The sequence below is a fragment of the Oryx dammah genome, unplaced genomic scaffold, assembly GCF_014754425.2.
Source record: "Oryx dammah isolate SB20612 unplaced genomic scaffold, SCBI_Odam_1.1 HiC_scaffold_4, whole genome shotgun sequence".
Classification (NCBI taxonomy): Eukaryota; Metazoa; Chordata; class Mammalia; order Artiodactyla; family Bovidae; genus Oryx; species Oryx dammah.
The window spans coordinates 28,508,877-28,525,366 of NW_024070188.1; the positions used below are offsets into that span (position 1 = coordinate 28,508,877).

The 16,490-nt window shown below is 34.7% G+C and overlaps 1 protein-coding gene across 7 annotated transcripts in view; it reads right to left on the minus strand.

Annotated features, from left to right (window-relative positions):
• CEP57L1 (centrosomal protein 57 like 1) overlaps positions 1-16,490 on the minus strand; it is an 83,957-nt gene that overhangs the window by 11,391 nt on the left and 56,076 nt on the right. For 5 of the 7 annotated variants that reach the window (XM_040238540.1, XM_040238536.1, XM_040238539.1 and 2 more), the window contains exons 2-5: positions 10,506-10,671; positions 8,766-8,945; positions 6,373-6,494; positions 597-713 (exon numbers count right to left, since the gene is read on the minus strand). In XM_040238540.1, the coding sequence (XP_040094474.1) occupies positions 597-713; positions 6,373-6,494; positions 8,766-8,945; positions 10,506-10,668 (582 nt within the window). In that variant the 5' untranslated portion in view covers positions 10,669-10,671. The remainder of the gene's footprint in view (positions 1-596; positions 714-6,372; positions 6,495-8,765; positions 8,946-10,505; positions 10,672-16,490) is intronic. The other 2 variants (XM_040238541.1, XM_040238542.1) reach the window with 1 other exon arrangement.

Consider the following 16,490-nt stretch of genomic DNA (forward strand, 5'->3'; position numbering starts at 1 on the left):
ACTGCAGGCAGACTCTTTACCATCTAAGCCACAGGGGAAACAAGACTAATATACATGAAACAATACGATTTGACCCAGGTCATGAATATATATGTATAACGTTATACACAAATGTATTTCATCTTATATCCATGGTATAGTTTGGAATAGGAAGACAGTATTATCTCAAAGGGAGAACTTCCTGAGTGTTCAAAATCTCAAGGAAGGCTTCATAGAGGAAGCAGGAATGGGAGAATGCTACAAAATGGATGGGATTCACTTGGAAAAGGAGAGGGCATTTCAGGATAGGATCTAGAATAGGCATAACTTACTTGCAAGTGGTGAAAGGCTACCTTTTCAATATCCTTTAGGTAAATCACCTAAGAAATGAAAATATCCTACCACTGCAGAAGAAGGTAAAACTACAATTTTGCATCAAAAAGCACACTCATTTATGCTGTGATCTATAGGTAATAACTCATATCTGGCTTACTAAAAGCTATTAATGAAGTTTTACAAATCTAATTTTATTGTATATTCATATACAGGGTAATTACACATAACACTAAAGATTTATTTCTGGTATCACCACTTCAAAGAAATAAGTTGAAGCTTACCTCAGCAGTTTTCTGAGTTGTTGTAAGTTTAAAACATTCTTTTTCTAAGACATCAAGCTTTTCAAGTTTTGCATGAAGCTTCATATGATCCTGTTCTTTTTCCCTTTGAAGCTGGGCCTGGAAAGGAAAACAACAAAACCTAAATTTGGCAAGTGAAGCCGATTGCTCAAGAATAATACAATTTCTGAGAATTCAAAGCACAACATAAATTGTCATAAGAAACACATAACAAACATGCACATACTTTAGGTGCTTTAAAAGCAAAAAAACAAGAGAAAATACTTTTCAAAAACAAAGAAACTGTGCAAAAAAAGATATTAGATCAATGGAACAAAATCTTCTATGTATCTTTATATAACATTTCTACTATGGAAAAAATCATCAGTGAAACATATTAAATAAACAAGGTGTTATTACAAGGTGATCAAACCTACTTATTGACTTACCCTCTAACTATAACATAGAAAAGCAGCTATCAAAGGACTAAAGCATACAGAGAACTTGGAGAAAATTAGGAAATAGGGAACTTAAAAAATATTTTTAGTTGAAAGAATGAAAATATAAAGTGGCAAAACCTGTGGGATGCAGGTAAAGCACAGTTTAGAGGGAAATTGATAGTTTTTAATCACAATATATCACATTTAAAAAGAAATAATAAAGTTCTAAAATCAATAATCTAAGTTTCCAACATCCAAAGATAGGGAAAAAATAGCAAATTAAATCCTACATTAGTAGAAGGAAGGAAATAATAAAGATGAAGTGGAAAGTCAATGAAATAGAAAATAAAAGTTTTTATAAAGATTTATTTTTTTAATTTTTATTTATTTATTTATTTATTTGGGGGGGGGTCAGCAGCTTTAATTTCCAAATATTTTTTAATCTATAAAATTTATAAAGTGATATATAGGTTGATAGTTTTAAAAAGAGCACAAATACAATTTACTAGTATCAGGAATGCAAGAGGGGACATCTCTAAAGACACAAGAAAAATAGATAATCTGAGTAGCTGAATTTCTGTTATAAATAAACTGAACTTATAATTAAACACTATATATTTAAAGAAAACTTCAGTCCCAGATAGCATCTATCAAATTTGAACTCTGTCAAACATTTAAGGAGAAAATAAAACTATTCTTATACAAGGTCTTTCAGAAAACAGAAGGAATCCTCCCAACTAATTTTATGAGGTCAAACAAAACCATAATACCAAAATGAGACATTGTGAGAAAATTACAAACCAAGATTGCTTAAGGATGAAGTCACAAAAATTGTTAAGTGAAATCTTTGCAAGCTGAATCAAGCAATATAGAAAAAAGATACTACATCAAGATTGATTGGGGCCTATATCAGGAATGCAATGTTGGTTAACATCTGAAAATCAAACAATGTGAGAAATGAGAAGAAATGAGAAAAATCATATGACCCTTTCACTAGATGTATAAAAAGCAAATCGCAAAATCATTCACAGTAAAAGTTTTCAGCAAACTAAGAACAGAAAGTAATTTCCACATTTGATAAGGGATAATTATGAAAAACCTAGAGATAATAGTCTAGTGAAAGAGTAGCACATTTCTCCCAATGATCAGAAACAAAACAAGGATGTCAGTCTTTACTACTTCTAATTAACACTGTACTAGCTGCAATAACCAGTGCAAGAAAGTGCAAAAAATAAAAGCCATAAAAATTGGAAAGGGAAAAATAAAACTTTATTTATTCATAGATGACATGATTATGTATATAGAAAATCCGTAGAAAATACTGAGTTCTAGAAATAGACTTGATCTATCTTTGTCAATTGTTTGTTGATCAAGGTGCCCAATCAATTCAATGGGAGAAAAGAAATCTTTTAACAAATGGTGCTGGGACACCTGGGCATCCACATGGAAAAAAATTAACCTTGAATAATTTTCTCTCACTATACAAAAGTTAATCGCAGATGGATCATAGAACAAAATGAAAATTAAGAGCTTTTAGAAGAAAATATTTTGGAAAATACTGTGATAGTTTCTTATAAAAATACACCTACCCTGTGGTTCAGTAATTCTACTATTAGATATTTATCCAAGAGAAATTAAAACATATGGTCACAAAAAAGTCTGTACAAGAATGTTTGAAGTATCTTTACTTACAACACCTCCAAACTGGAAAAAGGTCAAATATCCATCAAATGAAAAATGGATAACCAAATTGTGGCATATCTATATAATGAAATTCAACACAGCAATAAAAGGAATGAACTACTGATACATGTAACAACATGGATTAATCTAAAAAACTTTATGTTAAACCAAAGAACCAGACACAAAAAGAGCATTTTCTATCATCCAATTTATATGAAGTTATAGGACAGGTAAAATTAATCTGAAGTAAAATAAATCAGAATAGTAGTTGCACTGTTGGGAGGTGGGGAGAGAGCAGGGAATAACTTGGCAGAGATATAAGAAAATTTCTGGGGTGATAAAAATGTTCCTTTATTTGGTAGGACTATAGATTACACAAGCATATTCATTTATCAATAATCACTGAACTACTGTATATTGTCACCTTGCTTATTTAACTTATATGCAGAGTACATCATGTGAAATGCCAGGCTGGATGAAGCACCAGTTGGACTCAACGCTGCCAGGAAAAATACCAATAACCTTAGATATGCAAATGATACCACCCTTATGGCAGAAAGAGAAGAAGAACTAAAGAGCCTCTTGAAGGTGAAAGAGGAGAGTGAAAAAGTTGGCTTAAAATGCAACATTCAAAACACTAAGATCATGGCATCTGGTCCCATCACTTCACAGCAAATAGATGGGGAAAAAGTGGAAACAGTTGACAGGTTTTATTTTCCTGGGCTCCAAAATCACTGCAATGGTGACTACAGCCATGAAATTAAAAGACACTTGCTCCTTGGAAGAAAAGTTATGACCAACCTATAGAGAGCATATTAAAAAGCAAAGACTTTATTTTGCCGATAAAGGTCTGTCTAGTCAAAGCTATGGTTTTTCCAATAGTCATGTATGTATGTGAGAGTTGGACTATAAAGAGTTGAGCACCAAAGAATTGGTGCTTTTGAACTGTGGTGTTGGAGAAGACTCTTGAGAGTCCCTTGGATGGCAAGGAGATCCAACCAGTCCCTCCTAAGGAAAATCAGTCCTGGGTGTTCATTGGAAGGACTGAAGCTGAGGCTGAAACTCCAATACTTTGGCCACCTTATGTGAAGAGTTGACTAATTGGAAAAGACCTTGATGCTGGGAGGGATTGGGGGCAGGAGAAGGGGATGACAGAGGATGAGATGGCTGGATGGCATCACTGACTCGATGGACATGAGTTTGAGCAAGCTTTGGGGAGTTTGTGATGGACATGGAAGCCTGGTGTGCTGCAATTCATGGGGTCGCAAAGAGTTGGACACGACTGAGAGACTGAACTGAACTGAACTGTGATTTCTTTTATCCTGCAAAATGCCTCTTCATAACTTTGCCCATTTTTCTACCACTGCTTTGTATTTTTTGTATCTTGCTTAAGAAATCTCTCTTAACTCTGAGGTCATAAAGGCACTATTCTGTATTTTCTTCTAAAAATTCCAAAGTTAACATATGTCTTTAATCCATCTGGAATTTATTTTTGTGTATGATGTGAGGTACAGATCCAATTTCTTTCTTTTTCTCTCACATAGATAATCAATTTCCCCCAAACATTTACTGAAGTCTAGCATTTCAACAATGTTATGCAATGGCATCCTTGTTTTATATTGACTTTCCATATAAGTGGGTCTGACTATACCCTAATCCTTTATTCTTACTGTCAGTCCATAAAAATATCAATCTAATTTTGATAGTATCAATATGTCATAGGGCAAGACCTCATCTTATTCTTCCTCAGAATAGGTTGGCTACTTTTGGACCTTTCCTTTTCATATGAATTTTAGAATCAAGTTTTCTAGTTCCTTGAGAAACCTATTAAATACTTGGCCCATTAAAATCCAGTATTGACTGGTACTTTTATCCATTTTCAACATAAAGCAAAGATCTTAGAACACTTAAACTGTATTTATCAGTTCTAATTTATAAGTTACTATTCTCATTAATTTCAGTCCTTTATATATATATTTAAATATATAAAATAAAACATAATTATTGCTGTTATATATTTATTTACCTATATATTTACCATCTTCATTGTTCTTCATTCCTTCCTGCATCTCTGATCTTCCATCTAAGATACTCTTCCTTCTGTCTGAATGATACCTTCAGTGTTTCCTTAAAATGTATCTCCTAGTAACAAACTACCTCAGATTTGGTCAGTCTTAAAATGTATTCACTTCACCTTTATTTCTGGTGGATATTTTCACCAGGCATTGGACTCTACATTGACAGTTATTTTCTTTTAATATCTTAATTATAATCAGTTTGTTTTCTTCCAGATTCAGTATTTTCTATTGAGAAGTCAGCTGTCAATTTAATTTTGTCCTTTTCAACAAAACCCTTTTATTTTCCCCAGAAGCTTTTAGGATTTTATTCTTGTCTTATTATTTTTTATTTCTATTTGTTTTTCCTGCTTTGGTTTTATAGGGTTTCTTAAATCTATGGTGTGATTATTTTTTTAGTCAATTTTTTAAACTTCCCAGCCATTATATCTTCAAATATTGTTTCTGTCCAATTCTTTCTCTTTTCCTTTTGGAACTCCAATCACACATAAATTTGACCTCACTCTAACTTATGTCTCTTGCTCTCTTTTCTAAACTTACCATTGTTTTGTCTCTTCATTGATCTGGATGGTTTCATCTTCTAATTCACTAATTATCTCTTCTGATCTACTGTTAGATGCACCATTAAGTTCTCAATTCCATTTATTGTATATTTTACAATATTGTAATTTTTATTTGGTTCCTTCTCAAATCTACTCTGCCATTTTATGGTTTCTAATGTTCTGCTGAAAATTTTGATCCTATTTTCTATCTCCTTGATTATAGCAAGTGTAATTATTTTAAAGTTTGTATCTTCTAGAGCTAGGATCTAGCTGGAGCAAACTTGTGAGAGTGTTTATATATAGTCTGTTATGTATGCTATTTCTTTTGATAGTGTTTTATCTCCTTCTGCCTGGTTATCTTTCATTGCAAAGTTTCTCACTGTGTAGAAGAAAAGTTTATAGAAATAATATGAGGACCCTGGGAACACTAGCCATCAAGGATCACTTTAATCCAATTTCAGGGACTAAGATTTTCTAGATTACTCTGCTAATCTAGAGCTGAGCTGTAATCTGTCTTATTTTCCTTCTTGTTCATCATTACAAAGCATTCAGAGCACAGAATATTTACCAGGGTTCCTACCCTTGGAAGATCTTGAACTCTAACTTCTTTAGCCCCATAATGATGGTTTTCAAAAGCACTATTTAGCCTTTCAACTGACTCTTCTGGAATCAAAAAAGTCCTAAAATGGAAGGGACCCAAAACCAACCACTCTGGAGGTCAACTTCTTTGAATTTAAGTATGCACACATACTTCTGAATTGGTGACCTTTCATCACCTGGTTAACTCTCCATCAATTCTGTGTATTTTCTTTTCTTCCTTTCTCCCTCCCTCCCTTCCCTCTTTTCTTTTTTAATATTCTGTCCAGTGTTTGTGTTTCCTCTATAGAAAAGTTGGTTCAAATGACTTAGTGTGCATCACTGTAACTGGAAATTTCCTACATACAGCTTTATATCCTATTTAAATTACAATATGACAATTTTCCCATGACATTAAATATTCTTCAAAAACATATTATATTGCTATAGAAAATATAGTCACCTGTTGTTCTAGGATCATATTCTTCTCTCGTTCTACATTGAGAACCATTCTCTTTGTATATTCTAGTTGCTTCTCTAGGAGGATGCAGCGAGACTGGGCTGAGCTTAACTGCATACTTATATCTATGAAAAAGAAAAAGTAATAATGAATCATATCAGAGAGTTATCACAAGAAATGTATTATATGAATTTAATTAAAAGTCAGAAGTTCAAAACTTCCTTACTTATGAAAATGACTCTCCCAAAATTATTAACATAAAATTTGTGAATATCTCATTAATTATATATAACTAATTTAACACTGACTCATAAAGACCCAGAGAGTATACTTCTGAAAGGGAAGGATGTCAGTGACTTGTGGGATCACAAAAACCTGGCTATTCCTGGGAAATAACACCATCTGGAAAATAGAGGACCTAAGAGAACATTTCATACAAAGATGGGCACAATAAAGGACAGAATGGTAAGGACCTAACAGAAGCAGAAGATATTAAGAAGAGGTGGCAAGAATACACAGAAGAACTATACAAAAAAGATCTTCATGACCCAGATAACCATGATAGTGTGATCACTCACCTAGATCCAGACATCCTGGAATGCGAGGTCAAGTGGGCCTTAAGAAGCATCACTACGAACAAAGCTAGTGGAGGTGATGGAATTCCAGTTGAGCTATTTCAAATCCTAAAAGATGATGCTGTGAAAGTGCTGCACTCAATATGACAGCAAGTTTGGAAAACAGCAGGGGCCACTGGAAAAGGTCAGTTTTCATTCCAATCCCCAAAAAAGGGCAATGTCAAAGAATGCTCAAACTACCGCACAATTGCACTCATCTCACACTCTAGAAAAGTAATGCTCAAAATTTTCTAAGCCAGGCTTCAACAATATGTGAACTGTGAACTTCCAGATGTTCAAGCTGGTTTTAGAAAAGGCAGAGGAACCAGAAATCAAATTGCCAACATCTGTTGGATCATCAAAAAAGCAAGAGAGTTCCAGAAAAACATCTATTTCTGCTTTATTGACTATGCCAAAGCCTTTGACTGTGTGGATCACAATAAACTGTGGAAAATTCTTAAAGAGATAAGACTACCAGACTACCTGACCTGCCTCTTCAGAAATCTGTATGCAGGTCAGGAAGCAACAGTTAGAACTGGACATGGAACAACAGACTGGTTACAAATAGGAAAAGGAGTACATCAAGGCTGTATATTGTCACGCTGTTTATTTAACTTATATGCAGAGTACATCATGAAAAATGTTGGACTGGATGAAGCACAAGCTGGAAGCAAGACTGCCAGGAAAAATATCAATAACTTCAGATATGCAAATGACACCACCCTTATGGCAGAAAGTGAAGAAGAACTAAAGAGCCTCTTGATGAAAGTGAAAGAGGAGAGTGAAAAAGTTAGCTTAAAGCTCAACATTCAGAAAACTAAGATCATGGCATCCGGTCCCATCACTTCATGGGAAATAGATGGGGAAACAGTGGAACAGTGGCTGATTTTATTTTTCTGGGCTCCAAAATCACTGCAAATGGTGATTGCAGCCATGAAATTAAAAGACGCTTACTCCTTGGATGGAAAGTTGTGACCAACCTAGACAGCATATTAAAAAGCAGAGACATTACTTTGCCAACAAAGGTCCGTCTAGTCAGGATATGGTTTTTCCAGTGGTCATGTATGGATGTGAGAGTTGGACTATAAAGAAAGCTGAGCACAGAAGAACTGATGCTTTTGAACTGTGGTGTTGGAGAAGACTCTCGAGAGTCCCTTGGACTGCAAGGAGATCCAATCAGTCCATCCTAAAGGAGATCAGTCCTGGGTGTTCACTGGAAAGACTGATGTTGAAGTTGAAACTCCAATACTTTGGACACATGATGCGAAAAGCTAACTGATTAGAGAAGACTCTGATGCTGGGAAAGATTGAGGGCAGGAGGAGAAGGGGACGACAGAGGATGAGATGGTTGAATGGCATCACCGACTCAATGGGCATGGGTTTGGGTGGACTCCAGGAGTTGGTAATGGACAAGGAAGCCTGGCATGCTGCAGTTCATGGGGTCGCAAAGAATTGGGAACGACCGAGCAACTGACCTGAACTGAATAATACATGAATTTTGTTGGTACTCTAAAAATATTATAATTCCTAAATACAATTTGCCTAAAACTTAATTTTTCTTTTAATCTCAATAATTTATGAACTGGGATAACGGATAATATACAGGCAAGTTTAAAATTATATCCATTTAGTGCAAATATCAAAATATCTGAGAACAAGCCCACAAGGTGTGAACGCATATAAGAACAAGATATTGAGTAAACCTTCTTAGACTGGGCTTTTTATATTCAAGTTGTAAACTTTGGTAATCTCTTCCTTCTGAGAATTATTGAATTTTCTTACCTTTTTTCTGCTTTATCAGTTCCTCGTGTGCCAGATTTCTCTCACTTGTTTCATTCTCCAAGGCCTTTTTATATTGTGCGGCTTCTCTGGAAAGAATGTTCAGGTTATCTTCAGCTTGTGTTCGCTCTAACTCTAAACGATGAATCTTTTCCTGAAGAGTTTTTAATGCTAAAATAAGAGCTGTTGAAAAAATTATCTTGATATTTTAAGTGAGAATTTTTGAGTACTTATAATCATAGCAGCATATAAAAGTAAGCAGTATACTTTTGTTACTTAAGTTAAAAAAAAGTAATTTATATTCCTCATAAAAAAGAAAAATGACTAAAATTCTAAAGAGGAACAAATTCTAACATGTCTTATAAAAATAATGTATTTATGATTATATTTAGTAGTTTTCTAAGTTTGAGATGTGAGAAAGCTAATAATCACATTTCAATTTAACAAAGCAAATATGTTCAAAACATGTAAAAAATATACATGTATATGTGTGTGTGTGTGTGTATAGAGAGAGGGAAAGAGTAAGAGAGACAGGAGTGTGGGAGGAAGGGAAGAAGTGGGTGAAGAAGGCAGGAAGAGAGGGAGCATGGGAGAAAGGAGAGGAAGTTTGAGGCATACAAGTCTGAGCATGGATAAGGAAAATTAAAATATGCTGTTCACTAATTAACAAGGAAATTTAGGTTTAAAGTTAAAAATTGTTCTCAGTTCTTGATGTATTCAGTTTCAGTCAAATCACAAACATTTATTGTTTCTTTGTCCAAGATATAATGTTAATTATTAGGACATATGAGGTAGAACATTGCTTCTTCCATCAAGAAAAAATTACAATCTAGTGGTTTAACTGATGTCAGGCTTGAAAGATTGTGATACACGTGTACTACTATGATTATTATTCAGATACATTAATATCTTCATAATTCAGGTAAGCTCGAGTTATAAAATTTTCAAATATTATATGTTCTTCTCAGTTACAACCTTAAATTATAAAACTATAGATGAATGGAATATAAATAAATATTCAAGATTAACTTTCATATAGTTCATATCCAATTAGAAAGATGTCTGTTAGAGATTATTGTTTGATTTGGATTAATATTTCTTATAGTTGCTTTGTCCACAAAGCTATAGTCTATCTATAATGGCAACCATTATTATTAAAGATTAAAAAACATGACTATCAGCATCTTAGAAAGTAATGTGTATGATACAGGTATGCCTGGAATCATAAATGTTTTTCTAATTCAATTTTAAGATTCTCCTAAACTTGTATTTTAAAAGTTATAATACTTGTATCTTGTATTTACTCCAGTGAACTGGATTCATGAAGAATTTTCAAGGGTAATTTTGGATCTATGCAATTTCTGAATTTAATCCTTGAATAAGATTAGAATCAACTTAATTTAATAACTTTAATATTCTAACCATCTTATTCATTAGAAGGATTCTCCAAATCTGATCTTTTATTCTTCAGAACATTTTCCTATTTTTAATGACATTTTAAAGATAAATCTGCAATATGTGCCTAGCTGGTTATATTAGTCTTCATCTTATAGCAAAGAAGCCAAAATAAAAAATGTTAAGTAACTTAAATTTACAGAAACTTTAAGCAACAGAGTAAAAATTAGCATTTTACTAAGATTAGTTAAATACACAATCATCTTATATTCTACATAAAAATGAAAAGTTTTATATAACCTGCTTCCTAATTTCCCTAATTTAAAATATGATTTTTATTAGCATTACCTTGGCTATTTGGACTACGAAGCATTTTAGAAGATGTAACTTCTAAGTTCACAGAGTAGTGAGTCTGAGATGATTCATCACTCTGAGTGACTGATGGAACACACACTCTTTCTGGAGGTTTAAGATAGCTTCCGACTATACTATGCATTAATTCAGAATCCATTATCTGTAGAGAATAAAGGAAAGATATAGTATAGCATCATTTTTTTCCTATGTGAATAACAAAGATATCAGAAAAAATTCAGCTGGAACTTTTAACATAAATATATAGTCACATACTGTGGAATTGTGTCTTTATAAAGTTTATTATCACAAGTTCAACCATAATAAGTTCACTAGTAAAAGAAAAAAAATGACAGTTTACTCTATAAACAGTATAGACAATTCTGCCTGATTCTCAGAGTATATGCTCTGAAGTGAGCATTACGTGAGTGGTGTGAATTTCCTGGTTTCTCACTTGATTGTAAGATCATCATCTGAGCACTCCTCTACAAAGTTTGACTCTAGCATTCAAACATAAAGTACATATTCTAAAAGACAACATAGCTTTGAAACAGAAGCCACTCATATAATATGATTCTCTAGACTCCAATATGACTTCCTAAGGTATTTTTAAGGGTAATTTTGGATATATCAATTTCTGAATCTAAGCCTTGAATTCTACAACCCTATTTAATGCACTAGCATTCTAAGCAGCTAGTTTAGGATTCCAAATCTAAAAATCTAAAAGAGCTTTATCTTGCCATTTTGAGGGTTTTTTTGTATGTTTGTTGGAGAGCCATTTTAAGTATCTTAGCAGGTAATTTTTAAAAGTTTCCTAAGTCATTTTCTTTTTCTTTCTGTAGTTTAAATATTTTAGAAATATATTATACTTAATAGATTATAGTCAATGTTAATTAATAACCACACTGAAGCAGAAAATTGTTTATATACAAAACAATTCATCTACCTAAAGAAACTAAAGACATATATATAGAAAACTATAAAACACTGATGAAAAAAATCAAAGAGGACACTAATAGATGGAGAAATATACCATGTTCATGGATCAGAAGAATCAATATAGTGAAAATGAGTATACTACCCAAAGCAATTTACAAATTCAATGCAATCCCTATCAAGCTACCAGCGATATTTTTCACAGAAGTAGAACAAATAATTTCAAGATTTGTATGGAAATACAAAAAACCTCGACTAGCCAAAGCAATCTTGAGAAAGAAGAATGGAACTGGAGGAATCAACCTGCCTGACTTCAGGCTCTACTACAAAGCCACAGTCATCAAGAGAGTATGGTATTGGCACAAAGACAGAAATATAGATCAATGGAACAAAATAGAAAGCCCAGAGATAAATCCACACACATATGGACACCTTATCTGTGACAAAGGAGGCAAGAATATACAATGGAGTAAAGACAATCTCTTTAACAAGTGGTGCTGGGAAAACTGGTCAACCACTTGTAAAAGAATGAAACTAGATCACTTTCTAACACCGCACACAAAGATAAACTCAAAATGGATTAAAGATCTAAATGTAAGACCAGAAACTATAAAACTCCTAGAGGAGAACATAGGCAAAACACTCTCCAACATAAATCACAGCAGGATCCTCTATGATCCACCTCCCAGAATTCTGGAAATAAAAGCAAAAATAAACAAATGGAACCTAATTAAAATTAAAAGCTTCTACACAACAAAGGAAACTATAAGCAAAGTGAAAAGACAGCCTTCTGAATGGGAGAAAATAATAGCAAATGAAGCAACTGACAAACAACTAATCTCAAAAATATACAAGCAACTCCTGCAGCTCAATTCCAGAAAAATAAATGACCCAATCAAAAAATGGGCCAAAGAACTAAATAGACATTTCTCCAAAGAAGACATACAGATGGCTAACAAACACATGAAAAGATGCTCAACATCACTCATTATTAGAGAAATGCAAATCAAAACCACAATGAGGTACCACTTCACACCAGTCAGAATGTCTGCGATCCAAAAATCTGCAAGCAATAAATGCTGGAGAGGGTGTGGAGAGAAGGGAACCCTCCTACACTGTTGGTGGGAATGCAAACTAGTACAGCCACTATGGAGAACAGTGTGGAGATTCCTTTAAAAATTGCAAATAGAACTGCCTTATGACCCAGCAATCCCACTGCTGGGCATACACACTGAGGAAACCAGAATTGAAAGAGACACATGTACCCCAATGTGCATCGCAGCACTGTTTATAATAGCCAGGACATGGAAACAACCTAGATGTCCATCAGCAGATGAATGGATAAGAAAGCTGTGGTACATATACACAATGGAGTATTACTCAGCCGTTAAAAAGAATACATTTGAATCAGTTCTAATGAGGTGGATGAAACTGGAGCCGATTATACAGAGTGAAGTAAGCCAGAAAGAAAAACACCAATACAGTATACTAACACATATATATGGAATTTAAAAAGATGGCAATGATGACCCTGTATGCAGGACAGCAAAAAAGACACAGATGTGTATAGCAGACTTTTGGACTCAGAGGGAGAGGGAGAGGGTGAGATGATTTGGGAGAATGGCATTGAAACATGTATAATATCATGTAAGAATCGAATTGCCAGTCTATGTCCGATGCAGGATACGGCACGCTTGGGGCTGGTACGCGGGGATGACCCAGAGAGATGTTGTGGGGAGAGGGGTGGGAGGGGGCTTCATTTTGGGAACGCATGTACACCCGTGGTGGATTCATGTCAATGTATGGCAAAACCAATACAGAATTGTAAAGTAAAATAAAAAATAAATTAAAAAAATAAAAATAAAAGTAAACAAACAAACAAAAAAAACAATTCACCAGCACAATTTTTAAAAATAAAGTTGCTTTAAAATGTAAATTTAAATTTCTTTATATAAATTAACCTATTTTAATTTTTGAGAATTGCAAATTTTCATTGATTTCACTACCTTCCCAATTCACAAGGCAAGGGAAGACACTTCCGTGACTGTGTTTCCTGTGATGGCAGGAAACATACTTCACTCAATAGGGTTTTCTGCTTAGCCACTGCCATGGTATGTTGTCTTCAAGGACATTCTTCATCAGTCTAGATTAGAGGTTAGATAGCCTAGGAAGCTTTGCCAGAATACTTGATGCTCTTAAATCTTGAAAGGCGATCGTTTTTCTATTGTTATCAGCACTGGCTACCATTTACTAAACATGTCTCTGTCTCTCTGGGTTCTTGCTCCTCAGACACGGTCTGCTCCCCATGGGATACTGTATCTATCTAAACTGTTGTTCCTTTAAAAAATAAGAGAGCAAAGTTAGGTAGAGCCCCAAAGGGCAGATGTTCTGAACATGACTGTACATCTTCAGAGAGAGGGATGTGTTTAAAGCTATCCAAAGAACCTTGGAGTTAATCAAGATACTCGATTTTGTTTTCAGCTCTCCTGTTGAGTCTCTCCAATAATGAAAAGAATAAAATGTTGGATTAGTTACTATACCCTGAAGTCCTTGGGAAGAGTGTCTGCTTCCTCAGTCCCAAATATGGTATTACTTTACTAGATGAATTTTTGCATGAATTAAAAACAATTTCAAATTCAAAGGTTTTAATGTATATGAAATGATTACTCAGAAGATACCAATTAAAAATTAGACCAAAGTTTATTTAAATTAAGTGTGTAAACACATCTGAAAGCAGGCATAAGCAGAATAAAAACCCACTAGGTTATGATGAAAAGAAAAAGGCAACAATAAATGAGAGAAAAGAGCCATGAGTTTTCACTGTACTAGGGGTTTCAGCTTAAGCCTTATAACCTAGTCCTATATTGTAAGTGAGTCCTTAAAAATTGTTGTTCAGTTGCTAAGTCATGTTTGACTCTTCCAACCTTCTGGACTACAGCATGCCAGGCTCTTCTGTCTTGCAGTATCTCCCTGAGTTTGCTCAAATTCATGTCCATTGAGTCAGTGATGCTATCTAATCATCTCATCCTCTGCCATCTCCTTCTCCTTTTGCCTTCAATCTTTCCTAGTATCAGGGTCTTTTGCAATAAGTCAGTTCTTCACATCAGGTGTCCAAAGTATTGGAGCTTCAGCTTCAGCATCAGTCCTGATGAATATTCAGGGTTGATTTCTTTAGGATTGACTGGTTTGATCTCCTTGTTGTCCGAGAGACTCTCAAGAGTCTTTCCCAGCACCACAATTTGAGAGAATCAATTCTTCAGTGCTCAGTCTTCTTTATGATCCAACTCTCAGATCTGTAAATGACTCTGGAAAAAACACAGTTTAGAACATATAGACTTTTGTCAGCAAAGTGATGCCTCTGCTTTTTAATATGCTATATAGGTTTGTCATACTTTTCCTTCCAAGGAGCAAGAGTCTTAATTTTAATGGTTGCAATCACTGTCTGTGGTGATTTTGGAGCTCAATAAAACCTGTCACTCCTTCTACTTTTTCCCCGCTTCTATTTGCCATGAAGTGATGGGACTGGATGCCATGATCTTAAGGTTGTCTGAATGTTGAGTTTGAAGCCAGCTTTTTCACTCTCCTCTTTTCATCAAGAGACTCTTTAGCTCCTCTTCGCTTTCGGCCATTACAGTGGTATCATCTGCATATCTGAGGTTGTTGATATTTCTTCTGGCAATTTTTATTCCAGCTTGTGATTCATCCAGCCTGGCATTTCGCTGACATAGTCTGCATAGAAGTTGAATAAGCAGGGTGACAATGTGCAGCATTGTCGTACTCCTTTCCCAATTTGGAATCAGTCAGTTGCTCTATGTCCAGTTTTAACTGTTGTGTTTTGACCTATATACAGATTTCTCATATAAGATGGTCTGGTACTTCCTTCTCTTTAAGAATTTTCCACAGTTTGCTGTGATCCACACACTTAAAGGTTTAAGCATAGTCAATGAAGCAGAAGTAGATGGTTTTTCTGGAACTCCCTTGCTTTCTCCACGATTCAACAAAATGTTGGCAATTTGATCTCTGGTTCCTCTGCCTTTTCTTAATCCAGCTTGAACATCTGGAAGTTCTCAGTTCATGTACTGCTGAAGCCCAGCTTGAAGGATTTTGAGCATAATCTTGCTAGTATAGGAAAAGAGTACAATTGAATGGCAGTTAGAACATTTTTTGGCATTGCTCTTCGGGATTGGAATGAAAATTGACCTTTTCTAATCCTGTGGCCACTGCTGTTTTCCCAATTTTCTGGCATACCGAGTGCAGCACTTTAATAGCATCCTCTTTGAGGATCTGAAATAGCTCAGCTGAAATTCCATCACCTGCACTCGCTTTGTTTGTAGTAATGCTTCCTAAGGCCCATTTGACTTCACACTCCAGGATATCTGGCTCTATATGAGTGACCATGCCATCATGGTTATCCAGGAAATTAAGACTTTTTTTGTACAATTGTTTTGTGTATTCTTGCTATCTCTTCTTAATCTCTTTTGCTTCATTTAGGTTCTTACCGTTTCTGTCCTTTATTGTGCCCATCCTTGCATGAAATGTTCCCTTGATATCTCCAATTTTCTTGAATAGATCTCTGGTCTTTCCCATTCTATTGTTTTCCTCTATTTCTTTGCATTGTTCATTTAAGAAGGCCTTCTTATCTTTCCTTGCTATTCTCTGGAACTCTGCATTCAGTTGGGTATATCTTTCCCTTTCTCCCTTGTCTTTTGCTTCTCTTCTTTTCCTCAGCTATTTGTAAAGACTCCTCCTCCAACCACTCTGTCTCTGTGCATTTCTTTTTCTTGGGGATGGTTTTGGTCACCACCTCCTATATAATATTATGAACCTCTGTCCACAGTTTTTCAGGCACTCTGTCTACCAGATATAATCCCTTGAATCTATTTGTTATCTCCACTGTAATCATAAGGGATTTGATTTAGGTCATACCTTAATGGCCTAGTGGTTTTCCCTACTTTCTTCCATTTAAGTCTGAATTTTGCAATAAGAAGTTCATGATCTGAGCCAGTCAGCTCCAGGTCTTGGTTTTACTGACTGTATAGAGTTCTC